Raw genomic sequence first — 18,151 nt, forward strand, 5'->3', positions numbered from 1 at the left:
CTCCGTCGTCATGCCCACTAGCGAGGCTACGTTCTACGTTCGACGCTATTCCTGAAAGTTAATACGCTGAATTTCAGCGGTAGTGCTGGATTTGCAAGTGGAGGCTGCGTCACCTCCTGCGACTCCCGACGCTTTTTGAATAAACAGAACTTTTTGGCAGTACTCAGCGCGCTGCACTTCTTGTCAGGCAGTGATTGCAGTGAGGAGGCACCAGTACCTTAGAACACGGACTTTCAGGACCAAAAGATGTCAGCTCAAATCATAAGTGGGAAAACGGTTTCAGCGTAAGTATCATATGTTATTCAGCGCGTTTATTGACGCACAGATAGCCAAATAGGTGTAACCAGCCTGATGAAGCATGTGTCTGTGTACTGGCTAACTCGCAGCTAACTAGCTATCTGAATTACTTAATATCTAAAAATTAACGTCACTTGAGGCACAAACAGCTTATGCACATTTTACATGCAGCTGTTATAGTCTATATTTCAAGAAGCTGGTCTTGTCCTTGCTGGAAGCAGAAAACGATTTCATAACTTAGTTGAATTGGTGGTACATGATGCTGTCCACGTGAATGGAGTGTGCCAGCAAATCTTTACTGTTACTTGTGAATAACTAGCTGAGAAATCACAGTGGACTCTTCCTCAAGTTGTATGGGAAATGTGTTTCCTTACAGTTATGTAGATTAGTCTAAATGTGTTCACACTAAATGCTCTGACTTGTGAATAATAAGTGTATAATTTAGTGGTAATCCATGAGGATAGATCATTGAAAACTTCCGAATGATTGGTTGCAAATCCTGCAGCATTATGTAAGAAGCTGTGGTGGTGTGATATGTTCTTTGCCCTATTGGTCCAGTGACCTCAAGTGGTGAGGCTGACAAACACCACTCATTAAACTCTAGCTAACTTTTTAACAACCATGCATTTGTCTAGTTCAAGGTTTGAATGAATGCAAATATTGCTTAAAAGTTTGGGGAAATTAATTTGGCAAAGAGAGAACATAGTGCAGGACATTTAGTTGCATGTGCTTGTCACAAGACATGACGGCCTGCACCCTGTTAACTGCCCCTCACAGAACTCATTAAATTATTTTATGCAACAAAAAAAGGGTTGTACAGCCTCTCCACAGATCTGCCGTGCGTTCAGTAGGAGGATTTACATTCATTATCTCTGACAAAAGGTCTGACATACCACTGATTCTGCTGGACAAGTGACCTTTATGAGCAAGAGGTTTATTGAGGAGATTGTTGCTGCCTTTCAGGAAATGTAGTTTTGTACAACCTCTTATCCAAAAGCGTGTTCTTTAAAGAAGCATGATTGACACGGGCTCGACAATCAAAGCACAGCAACAGTGCTGTGTATTGTATGAATGTCGTTTGTTTATAGGAATATGGCCCTGGTTGATCAGTGACCAGGAATTAAGAAATCCCAACATGCTGTTTTATGGATTGTTGTTATGATGCAATATGTTACAATAATTGTTTTTATGAAGTCTGGGAAAAGACATTAAGATCATTCAGGGATTTGAATAAGGCCTTTTGGACAAACATTTCAGAATATAAAATGCTCATTTTGCAAGGTCACGTCTGAGGTTACTTGAGAGGTAGTTCAAATTGGTGTCACTTCATTGTGCCATGCATCTATAATCAATAGTAATCACATCACTACCAATGAAGTTCATGTGATGCACAAAGACACTTTGTTTTAAACACGATCATTCGTCTATCTTTAGAGCTTTTTGAGTCACTCTGCTCTCTTTCTCATCCGCAGTGGACAAGATCAATAACCTGATTACTTGTGTGAAAAGAATACAAAAGAAATGCAATCAGCTTTGTTTAGAAAGACATGACAGATCTTAAAATTGATTTGAATTACTTTGATTGAAATCCAGTAACTTTGTGCCACTGCTGTCTTGTCTTTGATTGGTTGAGTTGACTTTGCCTAATCTAAATGTCGAGGGAACAGTGAAGCCGGAACTGCCTAACCAAACCATTAAACGAATAAAGATAAAGCAAATGACAAAGACCAAAGATAAGATTCTCATTCTCCCTAACAGACTCTCTGCTGACCTGGCTTACCGTGTGCAGTGGAGATTGACAGCTGGAAAATAATTACCAATTTCACAATGAGATAGCCAGATGGCACGTATTATGGCATAAAATCTGTAACCATTGCAGGGGACGGGAATGGGTTGTGCCTGTGGTTTGTGTACCACATGGTCCTATCCCTTTATAATGGTGCACCTGTCACTGCATTGAGATTTATTCTGTTGTCTTGTGTTCTCAGGCAGGTGAGGGAGCGTCTGAAGAAGGATGTGGAGCAGATGAAGCTTCAGGACCCCAACTTCAGACCCGGTCTAGTGGTTTTACAGGTAAGTGTAAAATGGGAACATTTTTGGATGTTTGTTGTTGGATGTTAGCTAATTTTGCCATGTGCTTTCTCATGGCCTTCCCCTGGAGACAGTCCGCAGGTAAGGATTTGGGTCGTGTGTGTGATACAGAGTTTATGAATGTGCTCTACTAAAGTCTCCTTCTTGTAGATGGAAGTGCAATTCATGCAAGTGCTCTGTCATCAACATGTGTATCTGTATCTATTCCTTCATACAGGCAGGCAAAGTGATGCTATGTTTCTTTGCAGGTTGGAGACCGCGATGATTCAAATCTGTACATCAGCATGAAGTTGAAGGCAGCAGCAGAGGTAAACCGATCATTTTCTGATAGAGATTTAGATTTTTACATGCAGTATGCACACCACAGTTCTAATGTACACTTCCCGGCCTAATCTCTTCTTCTGTGTACACAGATTGGAATAAATGCTACACATATGAGACTTCCCAAGACTGCAACAGAGGAGGAGGTGAGAATGGATTAGAATGGAATATTAGTGTAGCCTGGTCTTTTGTTTTTCTGTATATACACACACACACACACACACACACACACACACACACACACACAGTAAGACACTCCTTGATTTTGTTGTAGTGCCCATTAAAGCCCACAAATCCCTAAATTGTACTGTTGATGTTTTAAAACTTAACATAGTTGACAGATGATTTTCAATGAGGTAACATGGGAGTAAAATTTGGAATTTGGGGTGCTGTTGGAGCCAAAACAAAACAAGGCTAACAGTAAATGACAAACTGAAAGTACCTGAGAGTATAAAGTCTGTCTGTCTGTCTGCAGGTTCTTCACAGTATTGCAGAGGTGAATGAGAACACATCTGTCCACGGCCTCATCGTGCAGCTGCCCTTGGACTCGATCCACAAGATGGACATAGAGAAGGTCACCAACGCCGTGGCCCCGGAGAAGGATGTAGACGGGTAGGCGCAGACATGAACTAAAGACCAGGATCGAGCTGAAATGTTTCTTTGCTTCCTTCAAGTCTGGTTAAAAGATAAAATCTCACTTGGGTCATTTTAATTGTTAGACATCTTTCATTTGCAATGTTCAATGTGTTCTGCTCCATTTACAGACTGACCAGCATAAATGCAGGGAAGCTGTCTCGTGGGGACCTGGGTGACTGCTTCATCCCCTGCACACCAAATGGCTGCATGGAGTTGATCAGACAGACTGGTAAACGCAACAGTTAACACCCTAAAACATCTGTTGCTAATACTTGACAAAGAATTAAATAAGGCCAAAAATGAATTGATGGGTCGACTGCTTCTCTACAGGTGTGTCTGTGGCAGGGAAGAGAGCGGTTGTGATTGGTCGCAGTAAGATTGTAGGCGCACCGATGCATGACCTGCTGCTGTGGAACCACGCCACCGTCACCACCTGCCACTCTAAAACCGCTGATCTCCCTGGAGAGGTAACACCTCCACCCAACCCAGCAATACAATCTCAGAATCGTGTTCCCATCGGCCGTTACGTGCCCCCACACCAGTGCAAGTAGAGCATATAATATGACCACTGATGGGTTGATTTTAAACTTACCCAGGCAGTGACACAAACAGCTTTCATAGACATTTCTGATACATTACCAAAAGCCAATGCTTGTCCAAAGATGCAATGACATTCTCATTTTTCTCATTCTCCCTTTTTCACGGGTGAAATTTATACATGTCAACTAATTAGAGATCATAATCTAACCTGTCGATTGTTGCATGAAACTGACATACAGCGAAATACAGATCTCTGCTAAATAATAACACCATGTCTTGCCAGTTTTTGAAAATTTCTGTGGACTCTGAAAATGAATATCCACCAAGGCTAGCGTCATTGTTACACATGCTCTTCTCTTTTTCGTGAAACATCCAGGTGGGCAAAGCAGACATCCTGGTTGTCGGCATCGGGAAAGCAGAGATGGTGAAAGGAGACTGGATCAAGAAGGGAGCAGTGGTCATCGACTGTGGCATCAACCACATTCCAGGTTGGACTCTGAGGCTTTTCAGTCTACTGTAGAGGTTCATCAGTGGCAGTCAGAGGTGATCATAGAGTATTTACCTCCAAAGTTTCTCTCCGTGTCTTTCAGATGAGACTAAACCAAGTGGGAAGCGGGTGGTAGGCGATGTGGACTACGCCTCAGCCAAGGAGCAGGCTGGCTTCATCACCCCCGTCCCTGGCGGTGTGGGACCCATGACTGTGGCCATGCTGATGGCGGTAAGGTCCAGGTCCTGTGTGTGTGTAATTAAGCTTTTCCAGAAAGTGCCAGGTGCTTGTTGAATATGTAGTAGGAGTTATCAGTGTTAACATTTTTAATACATGATTCAGGCTGCTCTTATTTTGTCACAATTTCCCACAATGCTGCTGCATTTTTATTGCAGCTAAGTTATCTGACATTTTCGTTCTTTACTTTCATGTAACCTAGATGTTAAAAGAATGACATGCGCGTGTGTGTGTGTGTGTGTGTGTGTGTGTGTGTGTGTGTGTGTGTGTGTGTGTGTGTGTGTGTAGAACACAGTGTTGAGTGCAACGCGTTTCCTGGAGAGCCATCAACCAGGGAAGTGGAACATTTCTTACACCACACTCAACCTCCAGACGCCCGTGCCAAGGTTTGTCTCCTTACCTTCCCCTCCTCTTAGTCATGTGTTTAATAATTCCTTGCCTCACGTTCGAGTGCTCTTTGTCTGTCCTGTTTCCTCCTTTGCTCGGATGTAAAAGTGATTTTGTGTGTTGTGTTTTATAACTCCAACAGTGACATCGTGATTTCTCGCTCTTGTGTGCCCAAGCCCATCGACCATCTAGCCCGAGAGGTGGGCCTGCTCTCTGACGAGGTGGAGCTCTATGGCAAGACCAAGGCCAAGGTCCAGCTGAATATCATTAAACGCCTGCAGGCGCAGCCCGACGGCAAATATGTGGTGGTCACTGGGTATGCTGTCAGCACTTTGTTTTGTCTCCGGCTTACTGCATTTGTTTTTTTTTAAAACTGTATTTTTTTGTAGAACCTGGCAGCGTGTGAAAATGTGTTGCTTGATAATTGATTAATGTTAGGCAATGAACCAATAGCACCATTTATTATCTTTAAAATACTGTTTTAAATTTCATCATACCATAACTTTATCTAGCAGGTCAGTTCCGTGAAAACAATTAGATTATTTCACGTAATTATTGTTTCATGTTTGCATGCTGACATCAGATTCCCTTCCTTTGTTTGTACTTTTTTTCATATCATTCAGCAACTTTATACAGATGGTAAAGTTTCTACTTATTTGAAATGGCAAAAAATCATTTAATGTTCATTAATGTTATTGCCACTTGGTGCTTGGTACCTGTTCATTTTCTGGCCCTGCTGATGGAGATTTTCTGCCTGCAGCATCACACCCACCCCTCTGGGTGAAGGAAAGAGCACCACCACCATTGGCCTGGTCCAGGCCCTGGGAGCCCACATGAAGCTCAATGTGTTTGCTTGTGTCCGACAGCCCTCTCAGGGACCCACATTTGGCATTAAAGGTGAGCTTTGCAATAATGTACACCCAGCAAGAGGTTGCATGGATTATAGGCCATTGAAATGATAATAAACCTATAATATACCTAAACTGGTATATGAATCTGTAGTTTTGTTTTCGGTCTACAGGTGGTGCTGCAGGAGGTGGATATTCTCAAGTTATTCCCATGGAAGAGGTACTACACTGCTGTTTGAAGTTGTAAAGTCTACTGCATGTATAAGAATACCAAAGCAAAAGTGCATTTAATTCATTAATGAGTCTATTCATTTTAGTTCAACCTCCATCTCACCGGTGACATTCACGCCATCACAGCTGCCAACAACTTGGTGGCTGCTGCCATCGACGCTCGCATGTTCCACGAGTCTACACAAACTGACAAGGTGGGTACTCAATTTTGTCAGTGTATATTAAAAAATACAATTTTTGCGAGTTAAATAATGAATTGTGACTATAATCTTTCTCTGTATGCGTCTTTAGGCTCTTTATAACCGCTTGGTGCCGCTCAGTGGAGGACAGAGGAAGTTCTCCCCCATCCAGATCAGCAGACTAAAAGTCAGTGATCGTGTCACAGACTTGTAGGTTTTGACTTGACTCACAATCCAGAGGATGTATCTGACAAGTTTTCTATGATTGTTCAGAGACTGGGCATAGAAAAGACTGATCCCTCCACTCTGACTGAGGAAGAGATCACCCGCTTTGCCCGCCTAGACATGGACCCGAGCTCTGTCACCTGGCAGAGAGGTATGAACACCTGAGACGCCTCATTAAATCTGCTGTGTGCATGTGAGTGAGTGTGCTGACCAGGCTTTATGTACAACTGATAAAATGCTTATGTGGTCCTTTTGTGTCAATTCAGTGTTGGACACCAACGATCGTTTCCTGAGGAAGATCACGATCGGACAGTCGCCGACTGAAAAGGGATACACGAGAGAGGTAAAGAGATAAGATCCACGAAGCTGTCTCTTTAAAGTCACTCTGTGTAATATTATTGTTTTGGCTCCATCCAGTGGTTGCATCAAAAAAGACACACTGGTAGGTAGCAATGCAACACACCCTATTTGAAAGACTCATAAAGCACACACTGAAACATTGGATCACAAAACAGTTAAGTTCCCTGCATTGTTGTTGATGAAGAGAGGACATGCATTCCCTCTCTCTGTCCTCCAGGCCCAGTTTGACATTACGGTGGCCAGTGAAATCATGGCGGTGCTCGCCCTCACCAGCAGCCTGGAGGACATGCGCCAGCGTCTGGCCAAGATGGTTGTAGCCACCAGCCGCAGTGGACAGCCCATCACCACCGAGGACCTGGTCAGTGGTCTGGAGTCTCCTTCATGACGGGACCTTCTGTATAAGTACTGTGGGAAGGAGGCTCTTGTAATATAATGTTTCTCTCTGTAGGGTGTGAGTGGTGCTCTGTCTGTGCTAATGAAGGATGCCATCAAGCCAAACCTGATGCAGACCTTGGAGGTGAGTGAAACACATGCTGATCTAAACAGTGCTCCTGAAAAGAACTCAACAAACTCAAGAAGTACCGTGTGAGAGCACCTAGATCTTTAACCAGGTTACGAACATGTGTGGTTACAGTTTTAGACTCACAGAAAAATATCACAAGCTTTGAAAGTTCAGTCCTGACGTATATTGTTCTGGTTGTTTGTTGTTGTTGGTTTTAAAATGGCAGAGTTTATTGTTTGCTAAATGTTTTTGGGATCCACGTGCGTGCCAGAGGGATGACATTGCCTTGAGTTATGGGTTTTGTGTCACATGTGTGCCGTCTGAATCCACAGGGCACCCCTGTGTTTGTCCATGCTGGCCCGTTTGCCAACATCGCCCATGGCAACTCCTCCATCCTGGCTGATAAAATAGCTTTGAAGCTAGTTGGACCTGAGGGCTTTGTAGGTACGTGGAGCTGAGAAAATGGCTCTATGGCAGCATGTTTTCAGCAATATTGACTTTTTTTCATACCTGATCTGGTACTGCAGTGCTACAGTAGATGGTACCTTGTGTTGTTGTAGCAGATATTATACTGTAGTACGATATAACTCTAGTAGGAATACTGAATAACATCAGCTGTTACTATTCTCTTTGTCTTACAACCCCTGTCAATTGTGCCCAACAGTGACGGAGGCGGGCTTTGGAGCTGATATTGGCATGGAGAAGTTCTTCAACATCAAGTGCCGCTACTCAGGCCTGAGACCCCATGTGGTGGTGCTGGTGGCCACTGTCCGAGCCCTGAAGATGCACGGAGGAGGACCAACTGTGAGTTTCCCTCAGCATCCTAATAACAAGATATTTAGTTTAGTGATTTTATCCAGTAAAAAACATGTGCTTTTACATTTAGTATAATTTTACATGATTATTACATTTCTCCATTGTGAATTCTGAACAGATCAGCATCCACACAACTTCCTCTGCGCAAAACAATGTCTCACACTCCCTCAGGGAATGACAGCACACTGCTGGGAGTGTAATTACATTTCCTGCTGAGTGGGCGTCGCAGAGCAATAACTCATTCATATTCTCACTTCTTCATTCACACAATTGTCAGCTTCTCAATAATCCTGAAGACAACAGCTGGGGGAAAAACAATTCAAATCTGTCAAGTCTGTGTTGTAGAAGATTTAGTGAGTTCATTGTTGGATTATTTAAATTCACTGAAACGTGATATTTATTGTTCAGGTCACTGCTGGGATGCCGCTGCCTAAGGAATACATTGAGGAGGTAATGTATAACAGCAGCCTACCAAAATGTGGTGTTTATTTTAAAATGTCTGTTGATGAGCTGTAGCTTGACATCAGGTAATCAACACTGTGTATTTATTAGTTTGTATGGAGGGCCTAAGACAAGTCTGCATCTACATTAAACACTAATGTGGGCTGCATTGCTTCTTCCAACTACCTTCTCATAAGCTTATTTAACGTGATTATTTATTTGACGTGTTTATGTGTGTACCTGCATGCAGAACCTTGAGCTGCTGGAGAATGGCTGCAGCAACATGAGGAAGCAGATAGAGAATGCACAGCACTTCGGCGTGCCAGTGGTGGTGGCTGTCAATGGTTTCAGGTAAGTGATGGAGGACAACAGAGTAGAAATGGACTAAAATCATCCATTTCACAAACATAGATGCAGAGAACTTGTTTTTTATTTAACTTAAAGCTGCACTAATCAATATTTTTATGTTAATAATGGATCAAATAATTATGTGTAATGTGAAAAGGGTCTCTTCTAGTGAGAAACCCTCAGAGAACATGGCAGTTCCCCTCAGCTCTACGGAGTGCTTTAGCAATTTTCAGCTCATTGTTTTGGTTTTCATTCACTTTCACTGCTGTCATCAGTGTTGTTGTTGTGGTGTTGCACGCTACCTGCTCAGCACCAAACACCAGACAGACAGACAGACAGACAGACAGACAGACAGACAGACAGACAGACAGACAGACAAGTTCTCTAGCTGGTGAACATAGTGGAGCATTGAGCAGCTAAAGAGCCAGATATTTCCTGTGAAGTTGGTGGACACTAAAACAGAGCTAAAAGGAGAGTGAATATTGGACTTGTGAGTGAACAGAAACATGACTCCAAATGAATGTTAATGTTGCTCCTCCACGTCTGCTGGATGCGTATATAGGCAACTGTTTGCTAAAATATTATCCTTGACAGCGTTACAAGGTGATGATATGTCAATGTTGTGTTTGCAACTTGTTGTGCTGCCCCCAAGTGGCTAAAAGTTTTGGTTTGAGTCTCTTTTCCTTTTGGATTGAAGCTTCTGTGTCTGTTTATCTCGAATGCCTTTTGTTACTCTGACCCCTCCTGCAGGACTGACACTGAGGCTGAGCTGGACTTGGTCTGCAGCGTAGCCAAAGCTGCCGGAGCTTTCGACGCTGTGCGCTGCTCCCACTGGGCCGAAGGTGGAGCCGGTGCGGTGGCCCTGGGCCAGGCTGTCCAGAGGGCCTCTGGGGCCCCCAGCAACTTCAAGTTCCTCTATGATTTGGAGGTATAGGCCATCATGTTTTCTGTTTTTCCTATAGCTATTCACTAGGTATTTTAAAACTGGTTGAGGTCAAGTATGTGAATGAAATTGCTAGAAAACATGCATGTTATTATATTTGTTTTGTCTGTGAAGGGGAATAAAGATGTCAGCCACACTGAAGATAAAGATAATGTTCTCATCCACTAAGAAATAACCTCTTGCACATGTATTCAGTCTCTCAGTGAAAATAAATAAAACTAGTAGAAAATATATAGCCTCATGTATTCGGGACACTGGAAACACGCTAATTTTGTCCAGTTGGGACTACACATTAAGGACTACACTGACAGCTGTGTGTATATATCTAATTCCTCTCTAGCTCCCTATTGCTGAAAAGATTCGAATAATCGCCCAGAAGATCTACGGAGCCGATGATATTGAGCTTCTCCCAGAGGCTCAACACAAGGTGGAGCTCTACACCAAACAGGTCAGCATCTTTCTTAGTTCATTAGTTTCCTCACTGTGTCTTGTCAGGACTGTTTGTTTTGCTGTTGCCGTTGGTGGAAGTCATCATAATTGGATGCTTGAATAGGCCTTTTGTAAAAGATCTAATGCATTTTCTTTGTCCCCTCTTCTCCCCTCAGGGTTTCGCCAATCTGCCAATCTGCATGGCGAAGACTCACCTGTCGCTCTCTCACGAGGCTGACAAGAAGGGCGTGCCCACAGGCTACATCCTGCCAATCAGAGACATCAGAGCCAGTGTGGGATCTGGCTTCCTGTTCCCACTGGTCGGCACGGTAAGCTATAAAAAAGTGCCTTTTCTTTTCCACAGTTGTGCAGCAGATTGATGTCTGGGAGGCGTTATAGGGTGTGTCTCTTCACTGCTCTGCACCTACGCACAAGCTAACTGCATCACAACTGGATTTCCTACATTAACCTGTCTCTCATCACACATACAGACACACACACACAGAGACACACAGACAGACAGACAGACAGACAGACAGACAGACAGACAGACAGACAGACACACACACACACACACTGCTGTGATCAGTCTGTGCAAACATTGTGCACACAGGATGCAGCACTTAATTCATTCATTATCAGTAACTCAACCGATTAATCCACGATTTATTTAATATATGAAACATCTACAAAAATAGCAAAATGTGTGTCACAGTCTTTAGATATCATGTTTTGTCCGACCAACAGTCCAAAACCCAAAGAATGACAATTTGAAGTGAAAGTAAAACAGCATATCCTCACATTGGAAATGCTAAAACCAGCAAATATTTGACTTTTTTTTCTCCTTTCTTTTTTTTTACATAATTGACTTAAACTGATTAATCATCTCATCATGTCAATCGACAAACTAATTATGCAACTGATCGTTTCAGCTCTAATTCTAACAGTGCTGTACAAGCAAGATGGCATATTAATCATTTTAAGTGCACTGATAATCAAATGAGTCTCTGTGTCATCGCCTGAAATTCATCATGTGTGTATGCAGAAGTTGTTTGTGCCTGTTTGTTCACCTTCAAAGACTGCATTATATGTGTGTACAGTACATCAGTGCATGAATGTTTATATAATATCTGTCATAAAAACCTTTCTTTCTCTTGCTGTTCCTCCTAGATGCCCACGATCCCTGGTCTGCCCACCAGGCCGTGTTTCTATGACATTGACCTGGACCCTGAGACTGAACAGGTCAACGGGCTCTTCTGAAGCGGGGCTCTGCACTGTATGATGGTAAGGAAGGCAGTTAAGACGCACAGATACCAATCTCATCCTGGAGTTGGCGTCACGGATGATAACTTTGTTTGTTTTTTATCCCACTGTATGTGGCCTAGCACCCCCCCACTGAGCCTTAATGAAATGTGATGGACTAATAACTGGAAGCGCCTTGAGCTTGTCTGCTGGTGCTGTTTGTTGTTTTTCACTGAGACGCTGACATCTGTAAGTAATTGATTTGCTTTGCCCAGAACGCCGCTGATGGGTAAATCAAGAAACTTAATTAATCACAGAACAGTTTAACCCCCCGTGAGTCTGTGATAGATTTTTTTCTTTGCGAGGGGGAAGTGTCCTATTGGTGATTCTTTCAGCTACATTGCTCCCTGCACACATTTTCCAATCACAGTAATAAGCCTTGACAGATGGTAGATCTGGAATCTTGTATTGACTACTGTATTGTATATTTTGTTGACTACAAAAGGAGCATCTCCTTCAGGCCACTGCCTTTAACAATCCACTGAATTTAGTGTGACTTTGGGATGAATGTCTTACTAAAAAAACATAAAAGTAATGCTGCCTTATAAATGTTTTATGTTTGAGTAGTCTTGTGACTACTGCCCGTCAGTTTTCCTGTTTTGCCTGTCATGTATTCTAACTGAATATTTCTAACACTGTCTAACATTGCTGAAGCAATCGCCACTGTTGGGAAACTGAGCTGTCGTGTTGTTGTTAATCCGTTGTTTCCACTTTTATTTCAGAAAAGGTCAAATAAAGTGTCCTTGATGGAAAGCCGCTTATCAAGAGTTATTTTTTTTATACTGTATTTATCCAACCTGTTCTTAGAAAGTGGCATTTGCTGTCTGTCTCATTATTCCACCACTTTCATGCCTTTCTTTGCAGTCAATATTAGTTTTATTATTCTCCCAGACCATCAGGAGGAGGAACTCTGTGTATACTACAAATGTGAAGATTTTTTCTTATACTGAAAATATGCACCTTGACATTTTAAAAATTATATTACTTTAATTATTATATTACTTTCAGCACATCATCTAGAGTATGCCACCCCCACATCCCACATTTCACTGCACAAAAATATACAAGTATGTGACAAATAAACCTTTGAATCTTTGTATGTGCTAGTAAATATTCCTGACGCTGCCCATTCGAATATCAATAAAGGTGAGTGCGGCATGACCACATGCTGGGAACTTCTTTCACACCGCACATATGCAGAATGAGATATTGTGACTTCTCGGAACAAATTAATGTGGAAAATGTTTTCCAGCTAAATGTCTCAAATGAACAAGGAAATTGTTTCTAAAATGCATTTCAAGATAAAATAATGGTATTATTTAGTTGGATATCCTATTTTCTTACAGTGGCTGTTTACTGGTGTGAGACTGCCTCCTGCAACACAGTCAGTCATTGCATCACTATGGAAATCAATGTGCCCAGTTGCTGTTAAAGGCGTCTGAGGCGCAGAGGCACATTCAAAGGTGGGCCACATACAGTGTTATGGAGTGGAATAAGGGGAATGGACAGACTGACAGGTAAGGAGCACTTTTACATGCAATATATTATCTTCAGCTGAAATGTGTAACTTGCATATTTGGACATCTTTCCTCAAAAATTAGAGTAAATGTAATTTGTTCATGTTTGTCATTGAAAATACTTTTTTGAAAACGTATTTTATTAGATAGTAACATATTGCATGTGCTGCCATAAATATTTAGCAATGGATGAATCAGACAGCAGTGTTCAGAAAGGTCCAATCAGCACTTTGACCAAAGGAGAGTGACTCAGTGATGCACAGACTGTGTGCTGTGAAACAATAACAGATGGCGTGTCAGTGTGGCAAACTGCAAAGTGGACTTAAATTGTGTCTTATGATATCTGGGGGGAACTAATATTAAACAAATGCTGTTCTATCAGCAGGAAAGCAGCTATGGATAATCTTAAATGAACCATGTCAGCGACAGAAGCTCAAACTGGGCGTAGTTCGGAGCTGACATGTTCTAAATGTCTTTTACTGGGAAAGTCAGGGATAAAAACCAGAAACAGGAGATTTGAAGCGTGCAGACGCAATAGCTCAAACTGCACATGGAACATGACTGAAATGTCAGTGCAGAGCTGTGAAGAGAAAGTCAAAATTGAAACAGTATTTTTATTATTAAGTTTTCTCAACATCACTAAACTGCTTCACCCTGAAACCTGGAGAGGGAGGCAGCCACGATGAGTATCATGCTGGTACAATCACAGAGATACATACATTCAACTATGCAGAACAGTCACCTTTGGAAGAGAGGGAAGCAATTAAAAGCAGAACATTTGAACTCCTCGATCAACTCATGATTGTTCCTAAACTCCAGTCAAAAGCAAAATCTTCAGGGCCGGAAAATTCTCTGCAGCTAAAAGCATTGTGGAGGACATCCCGAGCACATGCCCAGAAACTGAGGTAAAACGCTGCTGTCCTGAGATGCTGACTGTGAGTGTAGATGTGACTGCTATGACAGTGATGAAGACAGTGAAGCTTCTACAACTCCTTCACATGTGATGGCAGGAAAGGTGTGATTGGTAGTGGAGGGATTCAGATGATCTTTAGAGGACTCCTGCATTGCTCAGAGCAGCACGATGGGTCAGGGTCATGGCCGTACTCGAAATGATGACAATTTACACAAACAACAAAGCATAAACACCCCTGATGATGAAGGGAACTGCGTCAGAGCGTCCAGCAGTAAGGGACGAGATTAGACTTTATGCAACATCAAACAGTAACTCATTCTCAATTCACCACAATGCTGCTGCAGAAAATGGCATAGGCACAATGGGAAACAAAATACCAGCGGCTACTGTGACAGATGATGTTGCTGTTGTGGAGAATTTACACTGAGATGCATCTGATGGTAGTTTTTTTACGCAAAGACGGCACACTGAGCAAAATGCAAAGCAACAGCGTGAGAAAAGAGAGCTTGCGAACAGCATGCCCTGTGGTTCAGGTTGCGTTAGAAACTGCACTGAAGCAGTTTAAAGATGAACTGCTGGATGCCTCTGCCCATCTGGATCACCGCGACTGTCACTGAGCAGCTTATTATGGAGAGAAAGTTACTATGTTTGTGGACTGACAATTGTACAGTTTGTCTTGAGGATAGCAGCAGAGGAAAGGCCTTGATGTAAATAAAATCAAAATGGGAGGAATAATGTGTGGGAAATGTCTTAGTAAACTGCCTTTCTTTTGACCTCTTGGTGGTGCTACAGGGAAGGTCACCCGTTCTCTTTGCAACCTGGTCAGTTTTTCTGTGGCCTGGAGACAACCTAGCCTCAGTGTGGTAGTTTGATTAAAGACGCGTACATTTTGGAATATGCAACATATAAGCATAGAACTGACAGAAGGAGCAGTTTGACACCTTGGGAAATATTCAAGCTTCAAATATGAAGCCGCTGCCGACAGCTGGTTTGCTTATCTTAGCATTAATACTGGAAACAGCTAGCCTGGCTCTGTCCAAAGTTAACTAAACACGCCTACCAGCACCTCTAAAGCTCATTAATTATTATTGTTAATCAAGACACAAGATAAAATGTGTTAATTACTGTAATATAATGTAGCTGTAGAGGTAGGTTGATTTTGTCACCTGTGGACAGAGCCGAGCTAGCTGTTTACAGTCTTTATGCCATCATTAAGATCTTTTTAAATTTTTTAATTGTGGAGAAAAAAGAAAAAATATTTAGAAAGTGTCTGGTAGTTTATGATGATATCTAGTTTATAACATCAATGTGATATTTTAAAATATTCCTATAGACATCATCTGTTTGTAGCCACATGACAGAGTTTACGCTCTTTGTCATTTTATTTCACCAACTTAATTTGATGCAGATGTTATCCAAATATTTGTTGTTGTTGCTGTTGTTGAAATATTCACAACAAACCCACATCGTCCCATTCCTCAGTGAAACAATGCCCCATACATGTAGTTATCAGCCAAATGAAATTACAGAGGCTTTAGACTTGTTAAATTGTGAACCTAAGACATGGAGCTCTAAAAGTTCCCATGCGTCTCTTTTGGATAAATGTCTGTGGAGTCTGCTACTCACGTTATAACTAATACACAATGAATCAGTCTTGTCTTTTTCTGGATTTGTTTATTAGAGATGTATTTAATTCTTCACAATCATTATCACAGAATGGCGATTCAAGGATTTCTCCATTGTTTATTTAAGATTTCCCTCCACGACCACCTCCACCACCTCCACCACCTCCACGGCCTCCACGGCCTCCACGATATCCGCCACCGCCATGTTGTTCTCTCATTTCTTGTCCTTTTCCTCTTCCTTCTTTTCCTCCCTTCCCTCTCCCCTGTAAACAACCATAAGAACAATGATATACAGACAGATAAATGGCTGTATAGTTTGAATTCACAAAGGTTGTAAAACTCTACCATACCTTTTTACGCCTTCCTCCTTCCTGTAGAAGATCATGGAAAATTAACACAAGAGTGCCACATAGTTGCTGACTCAGCCAGTGAGACAAAACAGTATAAAGCACACATAAGGAAGATCAAAGATGTCTTACTCCGTCTGACTCAGATCCTGAGCTTCCGTCCTCCACCTCCTCCTCTGGCCTATTTCCCATCTCGTCCTAAGAGAGGGAAACAGCTTCTTAAGTACACACTTTTTCACGCTGTTAGTCTCAGGTCTAAAGCACTGTGAGGAACAGACTGACTCACCTTGCCGGTGTCTGTCATGGAAAGACAACAACAACAAAGTCAGAAATGTGCAAATTACCAGAGAAATGGCTTCCAAACTAAAAACAAATGTGTCAGAAGCAGTTGCAAATGGACAGTTTATTTAAAACCTTTCTAAAACTAATGTTGATCACATTCAGTTCTCATCAACACAGGATAGGCAATAGTCTTTTCCTATCTTTCAGATCATCTTTGACAACAACAACAAAAAATATAAACACTTACACATATGTTTTCTTTTTTTGACTAGTTTTTTGGTAGAATAGCGAAATGGAAATAGACCATTAAAAAGTGATATGATATTATGCCAAACACCAAACCCTGAGGAGAGATTATTCTCAAATGTGCAGTAAATGATCAAGTACAAGATGCAAACAGAATAAAGTACAGTGAGCATCGTAACTGCACCAGTGCACTAAAGCACAGTATTCTCAGCCTAAAGTAATAATTACATATTTGCCTGTACAGACCATCGATCATCAAAGAGACTTACCACTCATTTTGTCTTGTTGACAAGTGCAGTAAAAAGTATTTTCCTGGGGAAAAAGAAAGAATGGAAGGATCTTAAAATTTGAATCCTTTACGTTTTCTACCAGCACAGACAATCAACAGTACCCACTACATACCTGGTGCAGAAATCAGAATGATGTGTGCCTCATGTGTGTGTTCAGTCTGTATTTATAAGTATGAGATGATGTAGGTGTGTTAGTGCTGCACGCAAGCCTCATGTTGTGAAGCATGTCTGTTTTATGGTTTAACAGGTAAGATCTGGGTGTGGCCAGTCACTGTTTTTCTCTTTGAGAGTGATTGAGTGATCACCTCTAATATAGAATAAAATACCTTCACAGACACTTGAGAGCAGGGGCGGAACTGGAGGGGATGAAACTGGCCCAGCCTTAACATCAATCACCAAACCTTTCCTCAAAAAAAAGTGTTTGTTGTTGGGGAAACGTAGCATGCTGCCTGGATTACATTTCATATCAAACACTGAGTCAGTGTATTTTGCTGATTATTCATAGTGAACAAATGTTCAGCATATCTGCAAATAACTGTGAGTGTGACATTTTCTAGGTATTAGGAATGGTTCTGGTGTAGGCGACTATGAATCCCTTGGTTAAGATTATAAAAAGATCACAGCTATGCTTTAATTTCCCAAAAGTCCATTTTCACAAAGATCAAGTCAAGTCAAACTCCCTCACTTTAGTCTTTACATGTAAAGTCACACTGATGCCTGTACTGGTACTGAAAGTTCCCAGTGAAATTACAACACATTACTGTAGGTGTGTGTGCACTTAAGCTCCTCAGAGGCAAGGCTGCATTTGTTGGTAATGGTCTTACATGTTACAAGAAAGGGATCATTGTTTTGGATGCATTTATTAGATTATTCCTATTCCTCGTGGCAAACTTGTCTCATGCAAACAGGTTCAGTAGCAGGGTGCAGTAGGCCGATCTTGCAGGATCTACAGTGGCAGCATAATTATGGCTAAAACAAATGTTGAATGTCAACTTAACACTTGCATTACAAATCCTCGGAGTATTGAGATCAAAGTACAACACTATGAAAATACTCTATTACAAGTAGAAGTCCTGCATTTGTAATTTCAACTAAGGTCACAAAAGTATCAGCAGCAAAATGTTCTGGGAGTATCAAAAGTGCACATTGGGCATCAGACTGATGCATTACTGTGTATGTAACATTTTAAAGTATTGCCAGTTGAGATGGAGATGATTTTAACTACTTTACACACTGTTGGGAAGTGAATCTATAATAAAACATTTTTACATTTTATAGGCGAATCATCATCGTTTTACATGTAAAATCTTG

At 41.7% G+C, this 18,151-nt stretch overlaps 1 protein-coding gene and 1 long non-coding RNA gene across 2 annotated transcripts; one reads left to right on the forward strand and one right to left on the reverse strand.

Annotated features, from left to right (window-relative positions):
* The first annotated feature begins 246 nt into the window (after positions 1-246).
* mthfd1b (methylenetetrahydrofolate dehydrogenase (NADP+ dependent) 1b) lies at positions 247-12,342 on the forward strand. Its single transcript, XM_070919793.1, has 27 exons — positions 247-284; positions 2,286-2,370; positions 2,637-2,696; positions 2,802-2,855; positions 3,185-3,321; positions 3,474-3,574; positions 3,676-3,812; positions 4,262-4,373; positions 4,476-4,603; positions 4,898-4,995; positions 5,139-5,312; positions 5,757-5,893; positions 6,018-6,064; positions 6,162-6,269; positions 6,367-6,441; positions 6,528-6,630; positions 6,746-6,822; positions 7,057-7,197; positions 7,288-7,356; positions 7,674-7,785; positions 8,006-8,145; positions 8,566-8,607; positions 8,849-8,949; positions 9,697-9,874; positions 10,230-10,337; positions 10,495-10,647; positions 11,489-12,342. The coding sequence occupies exons 1-27, from the start codon at positions 247-249 to the stop codon at positions 11,576-11,578; spliced, it is 2,805 nt and encodes a 934-aa protein (XP_070775894.1). The 3' UTR covers positions 11,579-12,342.
* Positions 12,343-15,752: 3,410 nt separating this feature from the next.
* LOC139298208 (uncharacterized) lies at positions 15,753-16,318 on the reverse strand. The gene is made up of 4 exons (XR_011598497.1): positions 16,309-16,318; positions 16,155-16,220; positions 16,026-16,046; positions 15,753-15,938 (listed from the first exon to the last, which is right to left on the reverse strand). It is a non-coding gene; the product is annotated as an uncharacterized lncRNA (long non-coding RNA).
* Positions 16,319-18,151: the final 1,833 nt, after the last annotated feature.

The sequence above is a fragment of the Enoplosus armatus genome, chromosome 15 (assembly GCF_043641665.1).
Source record: "Enoplosus armatus isolate fEnoArm2 chromosome 15, fEnoArm2.hap1, whole genome shotgun sequence".
Classification (NCBI taxonomy): Eukaryota; Metazoa; Chordata; class Actinopteri; order Centrarchiformes; family Enoplosidae; genus Enoplosus; species Enoplosus armatus.

What these genes read in the sequence shown, in the direction of transcription:
- mthfd1b (XM_070919793.1), top strand. Translation starts at nt 247, where the DNA reads ATGTCAGCTCAAATCATAAGTGGGAAAACGGTTTCAGC. An exon ending in CTCTGTCACCTGGCAGAGAG is followed by an intron (nt 6,631 to 6,745) that starts GTATGAACACCT and finishes GTGTCAATTCAG; the next exon opens with TGTTGGACACCAACGATCGT. An exon ending in TGGAGCTCTACACCAAACAG is followed by an intron (nt 10,338 to 10,494) that starts GTCAGCATCTTT and finishes TTCTCCCCTCAG; the next exon opens with GGTTTCGCCAATCTGCCAAT.